The sequence below is a fragment of the Brassica napus genome, chromosome C2, assembly GCF_020379485.1.
Source record: "Brassica napus cultivar Da-Ae chromosome C2, Da-Ae, whole genome shotgun sequence".
Lineage (NCBI taxonomy): Eukaryota > Viridiplantae > Streptophyta > Magnoliopsida > Brassicales > Brassicaceae > Brassica > Brassica napus.
The window spans coordinates 19074506-19091599 of record NC_063445.1 but is presented as its reverse complement, the minus strand read 5'-3'; the positions used below and the strand labels follow the sequence as shown (position 1 = coordinate 19091599).

The 17094-nt window shown below is 34.7% G+C and overlaps 2 protein-coding genes across 2 annotated transcripts; one reads left to right on the top strand and one right to left on the bottom strand.

Moving 5' to 3' along the window:
- Positions 1 to 152: 152 nt before the first annotated feature.
- Positions 153 to 7855, top strand: LOC106428529 (nucleolar protein 14-like). Its single transcript, XM_048748618.1, has 14 exons — positions 153 to 598; positions 675 to 840; positions 931 to 971; positions 1054 to 1113; positions 1203 to 1325; positions 1409 to 1537; positions 1624 to 2253; positions 2367 to 2559; positions 2645 to 2838; positions 2923 to 3027; positions 3121 to 3260; positions 3349 to 3627; positions 3709 to 6837; positions 7402 to 7855. The coding sequence occupies exons 1-13, from the start codon at positions 251 to 253 to the stop codon at positions 3980 to 3982; spliced, it is 2682 nt and encodes an 893-aa protein (XP_048604575.1). The 5' UTR covers positions 153 to 250; the 3' UTR covers positions 3983 to 6837; positions 7402 to 7855.
- A 5216-nt stretch (positions 7856 to 13071) lies between these two features.
- Positions 13072 to 14170, bottom strand: LOC106428518. The gene has a single exon (XM_013869278.3). It carries the CDS (start codon positions 13460 to 13462, stop codon positions 13178 to 13180), a length of 285 nt encoding a protein of 94 aa, XP_013724732.1. The 5' UTR covers positions 13463 to 14170; the 3' UTR covers positions 13072 to 13177.
- Between the last annotated feature and the right edge of the window lie 2924 nt (positions 14171 to 17094).

Genomic DNA, 17094 nt, shown 5'->3' with positions numbered 1-17094 from the left:
ATAGAAAATATGGACATCTATCTATCTCACTGTTGTGGTTGATTCTTGTTCAAGAAAACTGGGCCAGAGCCCACAAGAGAATATAGGCTTATAGGCCCAATTAAATTCGAACCAACCGGTTTGTCTTCTTCCTATTTCTTATTGGATACGCACTAAATAAGAAAAATTAAAGTCCCAGGCAAAACCCTGGTCGATATCTCGTAAAACCCTAGACGACGCCGCCGCCGCCGCGGAAGCTTGATTGAAAGCCATGGGGAAGAAGAAGAACCAATCTAATAAGAAACCAGACAAACAAGGCGGTAAAAAGATGGGACCAGACGCAGTGGCCATGAAAGCCAAGGCCAAGAAGGCCGACAATCCATTCGAATCGATCTGGTCTCGCCGCAAGTTCGACGTCCTCGGGAAGAAGCGCAAAGGCGAGGAACGCCGCGTGGGTCTCTCCAGGTCCCGCGCCGTCGACAAGAGGAAGAACACGCTGCTTAAAGAGTACGAGCAGAGCTTGAAGTCTTCGGTTTTTATGGATAAGCGTATCGGAGAGCATGATAACGAGCTTGGGGAGTTCGATAAAGGTGTAATCCGATCTCAGAGAGCTCGTCAGGTAAAAGAGAGAGCGCATATGCTTTGATTGATTAGGCAAAGTTTTGATCTTTTTGTTTTGTTTTTGTTATTTGTAGTTGAAAGCGAAGAAGAGTATGTATAACTTGTCTGATGGGGAGGAACATGTTTATGGAGATGGTGCTCTTGGTGAATCTTCTTCTGCAAGGGATGATTTTGACTCTGTACATTTGTCTGATGAAGATCTTCAGGATGATGGTGATCGGGAAGATGCTGGGTCAAATAGTATGTTCATCAAGTTTGTTTACCTTTTGATTGTGTCTGTGATGAGCCTTGAGAAAAGCTAATGTTTTCTCAAACCATTTCTTGTTATAGGAGTGAGGCATCGGCACAAAGACTCGCCTGAAGAGGAAGAGGTGAGAACATATATTTTGAGTGTGATTATACCTCACGTTAGGCGTTGCTGATGTTTTTTTTTTTTTTGGATTCTCTCTGCAGAGGCGTAAGAGCAAGAAGGAAGTCATGGATGAGATCATCATGAAGAGCAAACTTGGCAAGGTGAGTATTCGACTGTTTTCCTTGTTATCTTTCTCATGGGAATTGTCAATTTGTAGTTGTTAACTTGTTTTGTATTTGTGTGGGTTTAGATGGAGAAAGCTAAGCACAAGGAGGAAAAGGAGAAGTTGTTGGATGATCTGAATAAAGAACTCATGTCCTTGGAAAACTCTGACGCGATGAAGAGTTTAACTCAAGATTTTACCGTCAAAGACGTAAACGATTACTACATTTTGCAAGTGTTTTGTGTTATTTAGGCGAGTTTTCTTATGTTTGATGTAATCCCTTTTGTCTGCAGGAGCCACATGATAAATATGCAATGTATATGGATGATTTGGCGTCGGATCGTCGTGGTCGTCCTACTGATAGAACAAAGACACCTGAAGAAATTGCCCAGGAAGAGCGTGAAAAGTTGGTGGAACTTGAGGTAAAGAATGGTTCTGTTCTGATTGTGTTGTCAAGGTCTTGTGGTTGACATTATTTGACCTTGATGCAACTTTTTAACACTCTTAGGATAAACGTAAGAAGAGGATGCAAGAAACTGATGATTTGAGCGACGAAGATGAGGAAACTGGTGGTGAGGAATCATCGAAGAGGCTAAGAGTCATCTCTGGCGATGATCTTGGTGATTCCTTCTCAGCTGATGCGGAGCAGCCGAAAAAGGGATGGATTGATGAAGTTCTTGAACGAGAGGGTGATGATGAGGATTCAGAAAGTGAAGGAGAGGAAGAAGATGATGATGAGGAGGAGGAGGAGTCAGATGGGGGTGATGAGAAACAGAGAAAGGGTCATCCTTTAAAGGACTGGGAACAAAGTGATGATGAGCTAGAGGCAGAGCTGGAAGGTGATGATGATGAAGAAGAAGAAGAAGCGGAGCCAATAGTGCATAAAAAGTCAAAGAAAGACTCTTCTGCTCCAACTAAAGGAAAAGGGTCATCTGGAACAGTGAAACAATCAACCAACATGAAGAAATTGAGTTCAACGCAGCATGATATTCCTTACGTGATTCATGCTCCAAGGAGTTTCGAGGAATTGATTGCTCTAGTCGAAGATGGATCTAATGCAGATGTTGTTACAATTGTAAACCGTATCCGGACAACAGATTCAATTAAGCTTGCAGCTGAAAACAGGAAAAAAATGCAGGTAATCTTTTATTTTGCACTCGGAGATAACATTACCGTTTACCTGTTTGCAGCTTTTGCTGGTTTAAGTTTTCAGACCCTTGATTTTGTTTGTTGTTGTTGTCTGCCACGTAGGTCTTTTATGGTATTCTCCTGCAGTATTTTGCCGTTCTTGCAAACAAGAAGCCATTGAACATTGAGCTACTAAACATGCTTGTCAAACCTTTGATCGAGATGAGCGGGGAGATTCCCTACTTTGCTGCAATCTGTGCTCGACAACGGCTTCTGAAGACCCGTGCACAATTTTGCGAGGCTATCAAGAATCCAGGTTTGTGTTGCTTCCATAGCCTGTAGTTTTAGTGTCTTGTAAGATGCATTATTTTTCCTTAACAAGTTCAGAAACATTCTTGCAGAGGATGGATGCTGGCCTTCTTTGAAAACCTTGTTTCTCTTGAGGCTTTGGTCCATGATTTTTCCGTGCTCTGATTATCGTCATGCTGTGATGACCCCTTCGATATTGTTGATGTGTGAATATCTCATGCGCTGCCCCATCTCCTCTGGTCGTGATATTGCCATAGGTTCCTTCTTGTGCTCCATTGTTCTCTTGGTAAGGAGACGTTGATCCCAACCTCTTTTCCTCTGCTATTTACATTTTTTTCAATTTTTCTCATGTAAACAAAATTAACTGTAGGTTGCTAAACAATCCAAAAAGTTTTGCCCTGAAGCCATACTATTTATCCGGACTCTTCTGATGGCTGCTTCAGACAAAAATTTACCACCATCTGAAGAATCTGAGGTACATTCGTTTTTATATTTGTGCTTATCACTAAAGATGCACATAGGCAAGTGATGTTACCAAGCTGATGAACTGTTGTGTATCTTGTTACAGTTTTATCATTTCATGGAGTTAAAAACGCTGACTCCATTCCTGTGCATACAAGACGACGTAAAGGAGGTTGTGCCATTAAACTTCCTACAGATAATGGATCAGCCAGCAGACTCTCCATATTTCAGCTCTGATGAATTCAGGTCTGTTTGTCTCTTCTGTAATCAATTTTTCCAAATAAGAACAGTGGAAGTGTGTTTAATATTTTTTTGGCGTTTGTTGATGAAACAGAGCAAGCATCCTTTCAAGTGTAGTGGAGACTCTCAGAGGTTTTGTGGAGATAAACGGAGGATTGAGTTCCTTTCCAGAGATCTTCATGCCCATCTCAGCTTTACTACACCAAGTTGGGAATCAAGAAAAGATCCCACAAACTCTTAGGGAGAAACTTGTAGATGCTGCGCAGCTAATCGAAAAGAAAACCGAGGAGCATCACAAGCAACGCAAGCCACTCGCTATGCGTAAACAAAAGCCAGTAGCCATCAGAATGGTCAATCCCAAATTTGAAGAGAAGTAAGTCTCTTTCTCCTCAGTCAGTTGTACTTACATTGGGATGATCGTTATAATTGGTGTGTATATATGTTTGTTGTGTAGCTTTGCAAAAGGCAGGGATTACGATCCAGACAAGTACCGTTCAGACATGAAAAAGTTGAAGAAGAAGCTAAATGAGGAAAGGAAAGGAGTGGTGCGTGAGCTGCGCAAGGACAGCTACTTCATGAGCGATGTGAAAGCAAAAGAAAAGGCTGTGCAGGAGCAAGAGAGGGCAGAGAAACATGGCAAGAATCTGGCTTTCCTTCAAGAACAAGAACATGCTTTCAAATCTGGACAACTTGGTAAAGGCAAAGGCAACAAGAAGAGAAAGCGTTAGATACCAGTTTCAATACCTTTGTGGTTCTATTTTTATGGGATTTTTCTTTTTATTGGATAATTGAGAAAATTTGAGTTATATTCCTAAGAGTTCCAAGAAAATGCTTTATGCTTACTAATAACATTGTTTTTGGTAAGTGTTAGGATTAAAACTTGCCCTTCTATGAAATTGATTCGATATGACTTATGCACAAAAGCGGGGAGATATTCCGCGACCAACTGGAATTTGGTTGCCATGTTAATGCATTTGAGTACTACAAGTTTAAGCGATTTTGTTGTTTCTGTACGGACTTTCTCCTTCATCATCAATCCATCATGCTTTCTTCATCTCATGATTTAAGCCATGTTCTTTCGTTTTGTATTTGGTTGCAGCATCTTGATGTTTAGATGTTTTGTTTGAACATTATTGCATGAACATCTAAATAATGTATGTGGTTGTATGTCCAAAAAGTCTAGATATTTTGTCGGATGCAAGATTTGGATCGTAAAATCCAAAAAATTTAAATGCCTTAAATACAAATATAAAAATAAATTTGATTAATTAATTACTTAATTATTAAACAATACTTCAAAACTATAAAATCACATTTTGCCAAAATCAAAATGTCAAATTTTCCGCTAAAATCACATAAACAAGTTTAAGCGATTTTGTTAATTCTGTACAGACTTTCTCCTTCATCACCAGTCTATCATGCTTCCTTCATCCCATGATTTAAGCCATGTTCTTTCGTTTTGTATTTCGTTGCAGCATCTCGATGTTTAAATGTTTTGTTTGAACATTATTGCATCAACATCTAAATAATGTATGTGGTTGTATGTACAAAAAGTCTAGATATTTTGTGGGATGCAAGATTTTGGACCGTAAAATCCAAAAGATTTAAATACCTTAAATACAAATATAAAAATAAATTTGATTAATTACTATAATTACTAAACAATACTTCAAAACCATAAAATCACATTTTTGCCAAAATCACAATTTCAAATTTTCTGCCAAAATCACAGAAACAAGTTTTGTTTTCTACTAAAACCATAAAATCCGGGTTTCGTCTGCTCCTTCAAATTTTTTGCCAAAATCACAATTTCAAATTTTCTGCCAATGTTAACATTGTGATCACCTAGCATTATATTTATTTGTAATAAAAGCAAGAATAAAAAAAGAAGGCAAAACAATTAAAACCATAAAATCCGGGTTTCCTACCAAAACTACAAAATCAAGGTTTTTACCGACAAAATCGAATTTTTCCACGAGAACTATACAATCAGGAGTTTCTACCAAAGCCATAAATCAGATTTTTCCTACAAAACCACAAAATTGAATTTTCTCTCCAAAAAATTAAAAATTTCCACCAAACCGAAAAATCTGAAATTTCCCGCCAAACATAAATTATATTCAAGTTTAATTATATTATATTTATTTTAATAAAAATACTATAAATAATAATTTCATGATTTTAATAATTGATTTTTAGTTAATAATATAAGCTTAAAATAATTTGTAGTTAACTCAGTTTAGCACTCTATTTTTAGTTTTGGTTTGAAATGAGTTTAATCAGTATATAAAAATTTATTTTTCAGGTTATCTTATAAGTTAGTTCAAAATTACTCACATTAAATAATTTCTTAATTGGATTTAAGTAAATTGGATGAGTTCTGAATTTTCCCTAGTGCTAAGATGATATGTGTTATAAAATTAACGAGAAAAACTCTAAGATAATCTTAAAATGTTTTTTTTATCATAAAATAGCAAAAACAAGGTTCAAAATGACTACAACAATCATTAAAAAGTAATTGACAATTATATCCATACTTTAAAGATATATTAAAATATACAAATTTTTATATAACTTTTTGAAAAATCATTTTTTTTATTTTCTAAACAATATTTAAAACTTCTTTCTGAATTTTTTTCCCAAATATTTTTCTTTTGAAATTTTCCTTTTTAGTTTTTTTTTTCAATCATTTTTAATAAATAAATTTTCTTGAATAGAAAGCATTCCTGAGTAAGTATGATATTTTCGAATTTTATTTTAGGAAGACTTTCTTACAGTGTATAATATATTTCTAAATATGAGTTTAGAAAAATCTTCCAGAATAAGTATCGTATCTTTTTAAAATTTAGAAAGATCTTGATAAATATGTATAATATCTCCATAAAATTTATTAAAGCTTTCACAAAGGTGTAATAAATGTATTATATTTATAACTAATAAATTTAGTTACCTACCCCATGGAATCTGAAAACATTAAACATTGTAATCTAAAAGTTTAACTATTTAAGAAAAAGAAAAAAAACTTAATATCTGTGAGATTATATTTTTGAGGAAAATTATAACAGAGCCTTCCTCAAGTCAGTTATGATGTTTAACATAATGACTTTTGTGGAATGATTCTCCTTTGAATGTTGAAAGTTGATTATCTTAAAATAGAATTAAATATTTAGAAATCATAAGATACTAATTACAGTTTTCACCAAGATTGACCAAGAAAAAGAGTAACAATAAATACGGTGGTATCCAGTGAAATGACCAAAATTCCTTTAATATAGATTTTTTACCTTCTATCCATAATTTTAATGTATATATAAAGATACTCAAGTAGAACAGCAATATGAATACTAACAATAGAGGTTGAGGGAAATAAATTCTCTAGTAAATCATGACTTCTTCCTCTAATTATTTTTTTCTTGTTTCACTGGTAGTCTTGTTACTATTTTTCTTAGGATCTACTTTGACCATGGCCTCAACAAAAGACATTGATTCCATATGCAATGATTCTTTTGTCCATAACCATAACAAAACGTTATGCCTGCAAACGCTCACAACGTATCCTCCCGCCGTCTCTGCAACTAACATGGTATATTACTATCTAACCCCTCATTTATTTTCTATCTTGGTCCAACAATTCTGTTATTTTTTTTTATTCGATATTACACCAAAAATTTACATTCAAAAGATTTAAATTTCTTTGTCTAATTTATGGTCTAATTGTTTTAAACGGAAATAAAAAAACAATTAAGAGAAAATCCTACAAATAAATCATAAAATAGGCAATTAACTATTTTGCAGTCTTGTGTTTTAGATTCCAGTTTTCTTTGTGTTGGGAGGAGATAAAAAAATGTTAGGGTTTAAGATTCATGTTAATCTATAAGAGTTAAAAAAATTAGTATTTGATAAATTCATTGATTTTACTGGTATGAAATCTGACATATTTGCTTATTTATTAAATTAACTATTTTTTAACAAGCGCATTGGAGTGTTACAAAAAAAAAACACGTATTGGTGAAAAAGTGTTTGGGAAAACGTTCAGAGCTTTATTTTGTAAATACGTAATCACTATTATGCAAAAAATTTGTAGCATATTTATTATTCCTGAAAAACTACAATTCTCAGTAAAATTTTGGCTTTTTTTAATATATAGGTCAATCTTGTGAAAGTCACAGTCGACCTTGTAAGGACCCAAGCTAAAAAAAGGGCAGGTTTCGTTGCCGGATTGGAAAAAGAGCCTACATTTAATAAAACGATGTGCTATGAATCATATATCTCAATAGTGGAGAATTTTAGAAGTGCTCGATTAGAAATTGAGGATAACGATGCGCAGACTGCAAGCTATGATATCATGGTTAGTTTTGACCAAACAAAAATCGTGAAGGATCAAGTCGGAAAGAACACAGACAAGACCTCAAAGAGGCTTATGGAGATGACATTAGTCATGGAGGATTTCATTGCTATAGCTGTTGGAGCCATCAACAGAATATGACGCAATTATTGAACTTTTCATGTGCTCAAATCCCAAAAGATAATATTTAAATTTGAAATATGACTATAAATTTCAATTCTGATTAATAAATGCAGCATATCGGCAATATTGGTAATATTAAATGTTCACGTGAAACTCATATAAACATGCATGTGTTATTTTCTTGCTTAGTTTGCTCTCTAGCGGTTTAACTTTACACCTTACAATTAAGATAGCAGTTTAACTTCAACTCTACAATAGAGGTAAGAATCAATAGGGGATCCCAAAAAGGAGAATCATAGAATTAAGAAAACAAAATATGAAATGATCCAAAAAAATAATGTTAAGGGGATACTTTTGACAAGAAAAGTACCTTCTCCAAAAGACGGTATCGTCGGTTGTGAAATCCTCGTCGTGCTGCCGGCTAGGTGTTTTTTGGGTTAGCTAGCGAGTTCGAATTGTAATTCTTTGGGCAGTTTGTGACGTTTAAGTTCTCTAGAAGCTACAGGAGCTGTGTGTTTCAAGGTTTAAGAACATCTTTCTCTCCAGTAGCTCGTGGCGACTGGTAGCTCTCTCTGTTGTCGACTCGTTTTCTAGTCCTTCGCGCTAAAGTTAAAGTATTGTCCAAAGTCTGTTTCTTCCTTGCTTCATTTAGTTATTTTGTTGCTTAGATCCTTTCTGTTTAGTTTAATAACGTTCTTCTGCTACTAGGTGTTTTGTCTGTGTAGAATTGGAAATTTGGTATAATAATTTAACATTTTACCAAAAACAAAGAAAAAATGTTATAAAGAATTCAGTTGTTTCAAACTACAAATGATATCTATCACACAAACTATGAAAGATTAACCGAAATGGGTAAATAAGTTACATAAAACATAAGGCTTGTTAATACGAAATCCAAATATTTTGGTTCAAATTTTCTTGTTTAACTTGCGAATTTATATGAGTGTTGCCAACACTGTGTTTGGCCTCTTTATTGAAAAAGCTAAACATATAGGTTATAAAACTCATGCAGATATGTAGTATGTCTCCAGTAAACTTACGGTCTTTATACAAGAAATTATTTCATTACTTATTTTCATTTATGTTGTTGTTTTATGTTGTGTATTTTCTATTATCTTTGTGAGTTAAAGTTTCGAGTGGGGCTGGGTAAATAAACCGAACTCGAAAACCCAAACCGAATCTGATCTGATATAAATGAATCCGAACCGATCCGAACCCGACATAAATGCCGAATGGATCTTGTTTTATGGTATTTCAAGTTATGAGTATTATCTGAACCCAAACCTAAATGGATATCTGATAGAACCCGAAACATTCAAACCCCAAAAAGATCTTGTACCAAACCTATGATCTCAATTCCTAATATGTATTCAAAATATATTAAGATATATAAAACATCTAAAATACTTATCTATTTTACGAAGTCGTTGATGGTTGGAGGTGGCTGTTGAATCTTAAAGTATATAGATTTTGATTTTGTTTTCATTAAAAAATGTTTCTCAGTTCATGAGAACTTGGTTTTCGTTTTATGCTTTCATTTATTTGGTTTTCTTTTAGCGATAAATATGTTTTCTTTTCATTTGATTTTGAATGATCACGGTTGATGTTTCTTTCTTAGTTTCAAATTTATTTTACTTATGCTTTGGTTACAAAAAGATACAAATCATGTATTTTAAACCCGAAGAACCGATTTTACTTATGTTTTGGTTACAAAATAGGTACAAATCAGGTATTTTTAAACCGAAGAACCGATTGGGATCTGAATCCGAAAGTACATTGGGTTGTACCGGTTCTTTGAAGATTTACTAACCCTGACCCGAATCCGATAGAACCTGAACCGGTCCTAAACCGAACTTTCAAATAATCCAAATGTGGCTAATTTTGATAAACCTGAAAAACCGAAACCCGATTGGGACCCCGAATGCCCATGCCTAGACTCGAGTTTAAACAAACTAGTGGGACACTAATAACAAACTTTAGTTCTAAAAGCCCTTCTTTCTCAAAAAAATAAAATAAACTTTAGTTCATACCCAATTAGATTTTAATAAACTGACACAAATCTTTATATACTTAAGCCAAGTCTCCAAACCTACAAAATTTTGATATGTGGATTATGTTTTTCAACAAATAATAAAACTAATTATAATCCACATGATTTGTACTTACAGAGACCACACTTGGATGATCGTTATAACGGTGTGTATATGTTTGTTGTGCAGCTTTGCAAAAGGCAGGGATTACGATCCAGACAAGTACCGTTCAGACATAAAAAAGTTGAATAAGAAGCTAAATGAGGAAAGGAAAGGAGTGGTGCGTGAGCTGCGCAAGGACATCTACTTCATGAGCGATGTGAAAGCAAAAGAAAAGGCTGTGCAGGAGCAAGAGAGGGCAGAGAAACATGGCAAGAATCTGGCTTTCCTTCAAGAACAAGAACATGCTTTCAAATCTGGACAACTTGGTAAAGGCAAAGGCAACAAGAAGAGAAAGCGTTAGATACCAGTTTCAATACCTTTGTGGTTCTATTTTTATGGGATTTTTCTTTTTATTGGATAATTGAGAAAATTTGAGTTATATTCCTAAGAATTCCAAGAAAATGCTTTATGCTTACTAATAACATTGTTTTTGGTAAGTGTTAGGATTAAAACTTGCCCTTATATGAAATTGGTTTCGATATGACTTATGCACAAAAGCGGGGAGATATTCCGCGACCAACTGGAATTTTGTTGCCATGTTAATGCATTTGAGTACTACAAGTTTAAGCGATTTTGCTATTTCTGTACGGACTTTCTCCTTCATCATCAGTCCATCATGCTTTCTTCATCCCATGATTTAAGCCATGTTCTTTCGTTTTGTACTTGGCTGCAGCATCTTGATGTTTAGATGTTTTGTTTGAACATTATTGCATCAACATCTAAATAATGTATGTGGTTGTATGTCCAAAAAGTCTAGATATTTTGTCGGATGCAAGATTTGGATCAAAAAATCCAAAAGATTTAAATGCCTTAAATACAAATATAAAAATAAATCTGATTAATTAATTACGTAATTATTAAACAATACTTCAAAACTATAAAATCACATTTTGCCAAAATCAAAATGTCAAATTTTCCTCCAAAATCACATAAACAAGTTTTTCTTTTCTACTAAAACCATAAAATCCGGGTTTCCCACCAAAACCGCAACATCAAGGTTTTTGCCGACAAAATCGAGTTTTCCTGCCAAAACAACAAAATCGAATTTTTCCACTAGAACTAGGCCGAACCGAGGTTTTGGAATTTCGTTTCGGTTAACAAGATGGAACCGATTGGCAGCAATGTAAAATATGTTCGTTTTCGGTTCATGTCGGTTCGGTTACGACGAACCGACGGTTACCGAAATAACAAAACCCTATGAACTACTTCAATGTTTCACCCCTAAATCGTAATGAAGAAGACTCATCCCTCTACACCATTTTGTCTGACTCCCATTTTAGCTAGGCATGGGCATGCGGGGTCCCAATCGGGTTTCGGTTTTTTGCAATCGGGTTTTGGTTTTATCCAATCGGGTTTTGGTTTTATCCAATCGGGTTTCAGTTTTTCGGGTTTATCAAAATCAGCCTCATTCGGATTATTTGAAAGTTTGGTTCGGGACCAATTCGGGTTCTATCAGGCTCGGTCGGGGTTAATAAATCTTCAAAAAACCGGTATAATCCAATGTACTTTCGGGTTCGGTTCTCAATCGGTTCTTTGGTTTAAAAATATCTGATTTATACATACTTTGTAACCAAAACATAAGTAAAATCGGTTATTCGAGTTTAAAATACCTGATTTGTACCTTTTTGTAATAAAAACATAAGTAAAATCGATTAAAAAATAAAAAGAGAACATCAAACGTGATCATTCAAAATCAAACAAAAGGAATATTTATTGATAAAAAGAAAGCCAAATAAAGAAAAGCATAAAATGAAAACCAAGTTCTCATAAAATAAGAAACATTTTTTAATGAAAACAAAATATAAATCTAAATATTTCAAGATTCAACAGTCGCATTCAACCATCAACCTTCATGTAATAAAACCACCAACCTTCATGTAATAGATAAGTATCTTAGATGTTCAATATATCTTAATGTATTTTGAAGACATATTAGGAATTGATGTCATGTTTGGTACAAAATATTTTTATGGTTTGAATGTTTCGGGTTCTATCGTATATCCATTTAGGTTCGGATTCGGTTCAGATAATACTCATAACCCAAAATATCATAAAACAAGATCCATTCGGTATTTATGTCAGGTTCGGATCGGTTCAGCTTCGTTTATATTGGATCGGATTCGGTTCGGGTTTTCGGGTTCGGTTTATTTTCTTAGTCCTAGTCCAGTTGTTTCAAATTTCCGTTGATATATATCACACAAACTATGAGAGATTAACGGAAAGTGGTAAGTACGTTACATCAAACATAAGGCTCGTTAATACGAAATACAAATATTTTCGGTTCAAATTTTCTTGTTTGCGAATTTATATGAGTGTTGGCCTCTTTAACGAAAAAGCTAAACGCATACATATAGGTTATAAAACTCATTTAAATATGTATTATGTCTCCAATAAACTTAGAGCCTTTATACAAGAAATTATGTCATTACTCATTTTCTCTTTCATTTATGTTGTACTTGTTTTCTGTTGTGTATTATCTTTGTGGTACCCTACTTGGCTTAGGTGTGATTTGCTATGCTGGTTCAGGAATATATAGAGAACATTGAGTTTAGAACTCCTTATACTTTTTTCTTATTTTTATACTATGTCTTTGTTGACGAATGACGATGTTGGTTTGATTTCTTACATTCATGTGACCCAAACGTTGGTGTCACAGACTCAGTAGTCGAGGTCTCCTTTAGCCCTCAACTTGTGGACGCGATGATATGTGGTCCGCCCAACAAAGAAAAACAATAAAAACAGATACTTGATGCACAAGCCAATATAGCCTTCTATCTCCCCCCAATCAACCTAACTATAAGGGGAGGGGGTCGTCTTGTTCTTCTTCTTGGTATTCACATGCTTTGTAAAATCCATGGATAAAAATAAACTTTGGGAAACATTGTGTGTCAATGGACAAGGATACTATGCTCAATAAGAAAATATTATAACATATTAGTACGTGTACATATATATATATATATTTTTTTTTTTTTGTCACAACTGTACATATATATATATATATATATATATATATATATATATATATATATATATAAATAAATGATGTTAACAAAACCAAAAGGTCAAGAGAGGAAATGACGAGATCCTCAGCACCTTTGTGAAAATGAATCTGAATAGAGACAATGATGACAGTATTTGAATCTAGATGGTGAAGGATTCAAATAAAATCAACGTTATAAAAAAGTAATAATGAGTTGACATGGAGAACACTGTCATTGCAAGAAATAAAACAAAGCCTAAGAGATTGGAAAGAGAAAGAGTCAGCGAGAGCTGGCTGTTGGATTAGGTTGAAGCATTGAAGGAGGGACAAGTGGGGACAATAGAGGGATCGGATCTGTGCTGTTTTGACATAACGCAGACGTGGAGGCGCCAGTCGTAGAAGGAGGAGCTTCCTTAGAAGGAGGAGGTCTTGGTGGTAATAAAAGAGGACAAGGAGCTCGTCGCTGCAGCCGGCAGCTTAGAGATCGCCGGAAAACGCAGTCGTCGTTGTGAACACTCATCTCAAAACCCGGAAACGGATCTCCTTTACGCCCTGCTTCCTCCATCTTGTTTCTTGTTTCTTGTTTCTTGTTTCTTGATTCTTGATTCTTGATTCTTGATTCTTGATTCTTGATAATAACCAAGTTTTTTTCTTCGTGTTTGGGTTTGCGATATCGATATTGATACTGGTGCTTGTTTTTTGGTTTTCAAAGGGTTCAAAATCTCTTTTTAAAGAGGAAGAAGATTGGTTGCTTAGCTTAAGGATTTTAATAGAGTAATAAGTTGAATGGATAACAATAACAACTAATAAAATCATTTTCCGAAATAAACAAAAAAGGTAAAAAAAATAGAAATTGGGTGAAAGTGTGCTGTGTGTATTGGCTCAATATGGCAAAAAGCTAAGAATCAATTAGAACTGGTCAACGGTCAATAGTTTGGATAGGTATGATATCTAATTATGTATCATCTATTACGTAATGTTTAGTGTGTTTTCTTTGTTTGTATATGTTAAGTTTAGTCTTATAGATGAGGGTTAATATTAGCAAGAAGAAGGCGTTATCGTTGTTGTTGTAAACATGTGGCCGCGCAGGCGCGTTAGAGCATGATTAAGAACCGGTTCTTAGTTTTTTTAGTTAAAAGTTAAGAGACGGTTTCTTATATTCCGCTAAAAACTCCAATCTAAGAACCCTCTCCCATTAATCATGCTCTTATCTAGTTTCTTATAAAGAAAAACTCTTGGTGTTTTAATTAAATATGTCACGTAACTTAGATGTTTTAATATCAAATCATACTTTAAATATATAAATCATTCATATTAAGCGTATAATACAAAATCATAATGCTTATTTTGTTGTTGTGAAGATCGTACAAGTACAGATGATAAAATGATTAATGTGTAATGCCTATAAAATTAAAAATCTGAAGACAATCACTGAAACTTAAAAAGATTTCCTCTGCGATGAAGTATCCTCCACCAACACAGAGCAGAAAGCTATGTATCGAGATTGAGAACACGGGAAGATTGACGACTCACATGATACTAATATGTTAGTTTAGTATTTATGTTATAGTGCAAATTAAAAGAAAAAAAACAGAGATGTAGCATGTAAATTTAACGATGGATGTGAAAAAAAGTGCGGTGTTGACATATGGAAAAATATTGAGTCTTGTTTGTGGTGGGGAGGTTTCACTTTTGTTTGGTCTCTCCTCTCCATGTGACTCACGAATCTTATTATACACACACCATCGACAGAGTTTCAGTAAACACGCCCCCATAAAGTTTTCAGTGACAATACAATATCTCCAGAGTCCACACCCTCACATGCCCCTTTTGTTATATATATTTTATATATGTTTTGTCTCCCATGGTAATCTTTAGTGTATTTTGTAAAACTTCCAATTCAAAACCAGTTTTCCAATAAGTAGTTTGTATGGTTTGATAAGCTATCCCATACCTCTTTTGTGGTCTCCACATATGAGTATGCCGCATATAAATTAAATAAAAGTCTCTTAGAATCATTGATCTGTTATGAAATAACTTATAATTTATAGTATCGAAAAATTTAAATAAGGGCGAAATATTTCCCCGCAGAAAGAAGATATACGATAAATATGCAAGGGAGAATATTTACTATGAAGAGGGAGAATAGAGATGAGATGTAATGATTCTTTGTTTATAAACTCTTCTTCTTGTTTTTGGTGTATAAAAGAGTGAGATGAGTGATGGTATTTATAGTGAGCAACAATACATAAAATAACAAAGATGGTGCTTGATTTGGTAAATGAGTGGGTGATCATAGTGCTTGATGAGTAGATGATCATAGTGCTTGGTGAGTAGATGATCATAGTGCTTGAGTTGGTAAAGGAGTGGAGGATCATTTCAAAGTTTATCTTATAACACTCCCCCTTGATCATCCATCTTGTATTAAATTAAGTTTCGTAACACTCCCCTTTGGGGACCGGTGTCACTCTCCGCTCTCGCTTAACGTCTTTGTTGCCTCGTTAAAAACCTTTCTAGGAAAACCCAATGGGAAAAACCATAGTTAGGTAAAAAGAGTACAACTACGTAAGCTCCCCCTCGATTGAGCAGTCATAGATCCTTCTGATGACGCATTCCAATATTATGGACATGTTTTCTGAATACCGAAGTAGAGAGTGATTTTGTGAAGAGGTCGGCTGCATTGTCGCATGATCGAACATATCTTACTTCAATCTCTTTATTCTTCTCGAGCTCTTGAGTATATGAGAAGAACTTCGGAGGTATATGTTTGGTTCTATCGCTTTTGATATATCCTTCCTTCGTTTGAGCAACACATGCCGCGTTATCTTCATATAGAATAGTTGGCCCCGTACTTTTGTCAATCCCACTACTTGAACAAATGTGTTGGCTTATAGATCTTAGCCATACACATTCTTTACTTGCTTCATGGAGTGCGATGATCTCAGCATGATTTGAAGAGGTAGCCACAAGCGTTTGTTTCTGAGAACGCCAAGATATAGCAGTGCCTCCGATCGTAAAAACATATCCTGTTTGCGATCGGGCTTTGTGTGGATCTGAAAGATATCCTGCATCTGCAAAACCAACCATTTGACCATTTGAATCTTTAGGGTAAAATAAGCCTAAATCAATAGTCCCTTGTAGGTAACGAAAGACATGTTTAATTCCATTCCAATGTCTTCGTGTTGGAGATGAGCTAAATCTTGCTAGAAGATTAACAGTGAATGATATATCAGGCCGTGTACAATTTGCAAGGTACATCAACGCTCCAATTGCACTTAGATATGGTACTTCCGGACCAAGTATCTCTTCTTTTTCCTCAGGTGGTCGAAATGGATCACTTTCAATGTTAAGTGATCTAACGACCATCGGGGTGCTAAGAGGAGTTGATTTATCCATGTTAAATCGTTTCAACACTCTTTTAGTGTATGTGGATTGATGCACAAATATACCATTTTGTGAATGTTCTATTTGTAGGCCAAGACAATACTGTGTCTGTCCAAGATCTTTCATCTCAAATTCTCCTTTGAGATAGTCTGATGCCTTTTGTATTTCTTTTTGAGTTCCAATAATATTTAGATCATCAACATATACCGCGATTATCACAAATCCGGATGTTGTTTTCTTGATGAAAACACATGGGCATATAGGATCATTCACATATCCTTCTTTTGTTAAATGTTCACTGAGACGATTGTACCACATACGTCCAGATTGTTTTAACCCATATAATGATCTTTGCAATTTTATTGCACATAACTCTTTAGGTTTGGAACTTAATGCTTCTGGCATTTTAAATCCATCAGGGATTTTCATGTAGATATCAGTATCTAATGATCCGTATAGATAAGCTGTAACAACATCCATGAGACGCATCTCAAGATTTTTATCAGCGGCTAGACTCATCAGGAATCTAAATGTGATCGCATCCATTACAGGAGAATATGTTTCCTCATAATCAATACCAGGTCTTTGAGAAAATCCTTGGGCTACAAGGCGAGCTTTATACCTTGTAATCTCATTTTTCTCATTTCGTTTTCGAACGAAAATCCATCTGTACCCAACTGGTCTCACATCTTCAGGTGTGAGTACAATAGATCCAAACACTTTTCGTTTGTTAAGCGAATCAAGTTCGATTTGTATTGCTTCTTTCCATTTATTCCAATCATGTCTCTTTTGACATTCATATATGGATTTCGG